General features: G+C 62.9%; 1 protein-coding gene across 1 annotated transcript in view; it reads right to left on the bottom strand.

Moving 5' to 3' along the window:
• Nucleotides 1-107, bottom strand: part of MARCKS (myristoylated alanine rich protein kinase C substrate) — an 8,418-nt gene extending 8,311 nt beyond the window's left edge. The window contains exon 1 of the mRNA XM_027632218.1: nucleotides 89-107. Coding sequence (XP_027488019.1) covers nucleotides 89-107 — 19 coding nt within the window. The remainder of the gene's footprint in view (nucleotides 1-88) is intronic.
• Between the last annotated feature and the right edge of the window lie 1,398 nt (nucleotides 108-1,505).

Below are 1,505 nucleotides of genomic sequence, written 5' to 3'. Positions count from 1 at the left end.
CCCCCTTTGGGGTTTTTTTATTCTTTTCTTCCCTGGGTTTAATTGGTCGCGATTGTTAAATCGCCCCCAATTTGGAAGGTATTCGAACCACGTAGATCGGATTTCATCGAACGAGATCACGAGTCGAAATTAGTAGGTCTGTAGGCCAGATGTTGCAAACGCTAAAGCAGCGGCGGCAGGAGCCGCTGCCGGAGCAGAAACGGACCCCTCCCCCATAGCGATATTGGCTTGGAATAAAATATTTTGTGATTAGCCTACGGCTCTAATTAAATTCTGCTGTCTGATTATTCCTGATTTGTGTTTTTAAAGTATTTTCTGAGGCGGTGACCCACTTCACGATTACATTTCCATGCACTGAAGTAGTGGGCGAAGGACGTTATCAGGGAAAGATTCGCGCTTTCCCAAACCCCAGCCCCGAGCGTCTATTTACGTTGAATTTAAACCCTCGAATAAGATGCAACCCGAAACGCGATGCACGCGAATTAACGGTGATCTGGAGCGCTTAGCAGCGCTGGGGTGGGTGAAATATCACGGACCCCACTGATTTTTTTTCTCAGGGGAGGGGGCAGTGTGTGCGGGGAGCGGGGCGGTTCCCTCCCTCCGCGCTGTGATGCGGGGAAGGCTGGCCCAGAGCCCCCCCTCCGACCCCCTCCCCGTTTCCTCGACACCCCCATCCCCTTTTAAGGAGTAGAAACGAGCGTCAGAACGATCGTTTCCCTAAATCGGGTAATCTCCTCCGAACGCCTCTTGTTTATAAACAAGGATGTTAAAATTATTCCGATAATGAAGGGCTGCGAAGCGGGGAGGCTCGGCCCAGCCTCCCACCTCCCTCTCCCCGCGGATTACCGGGGTTGGCGGGACCGGTGGGCTCCGTGCAGGCGCCGAGAGCCGCCTCTCGGTAATCCCTGCGAGGGCAGCCGGCTGCTTTCAGCCGCTCAAGGGAATATTTCGTGTCCTGGGGGCAAAAAGGGGCATATCGTTGGTGTTTTTCATGGGGTGGATGCGAACTCTCCCTCCCACTCGCCGCATTTCACGCACAACCTCCCCCCTCCGCCGCCTCTGGCCGCCGCTCCCTTTGTTTCGGCCGCGGCCGCCCGCCCCGCCGAGCCCGGCGCAGCAGCTCCCGCTCCCCCGGGGGGCTGCTCCCCGCACGCCCACCCGCGGCAGCGCTCCCCGCACCCACAGCACCCGCAGCCGCGGGGGGCAGCCGCCGGCCCTGCCGGGGTGAGCGCCCGCGGCAGGGTGGGGGTGCCGGGAGTGCCGCCACCGCGCCCCGGGGCTCCCTCGGCGGGGCCGCGCCGCCGGGCGGTTTCCTTGGCGACGGCCGAGGGGCGGTGGGGCCTCCATGGTGGGATCGGGAGCGGAGTGGGGCGGGGGCGGCCCTGCCCGCCCCAGCGTCAGCTGCGGCTGCACCGCGGCGGCCGCTCCCGGGGGCAGCGGTGTCGGGAGCCGCTCTCCGGGGATCCGTGGGCTGCCGCCCCCGCCCCGGCTGTGCGTGGCGGAGC

This window comes from Corapipo altera, unplaced genomic scaffold, assembly GCF_003945725.1.
Source record: "Corapipo altera isolate COAL_440 unplaced genomic scaffold, ASM394572v1 2b, whole genome shotgun sequence".
NCBI classification, from domain to species: Eukaryota; Metazoa; Chordata; class Aves; order Passeriformes; family Pipridae; genus Corapipo; species Corapipo altera.
The sequence above is the reverse complement of the archived record's forward strand: the minus strand, read 5'-3'. Positions and strand labels throughout refer to the sequence as shown.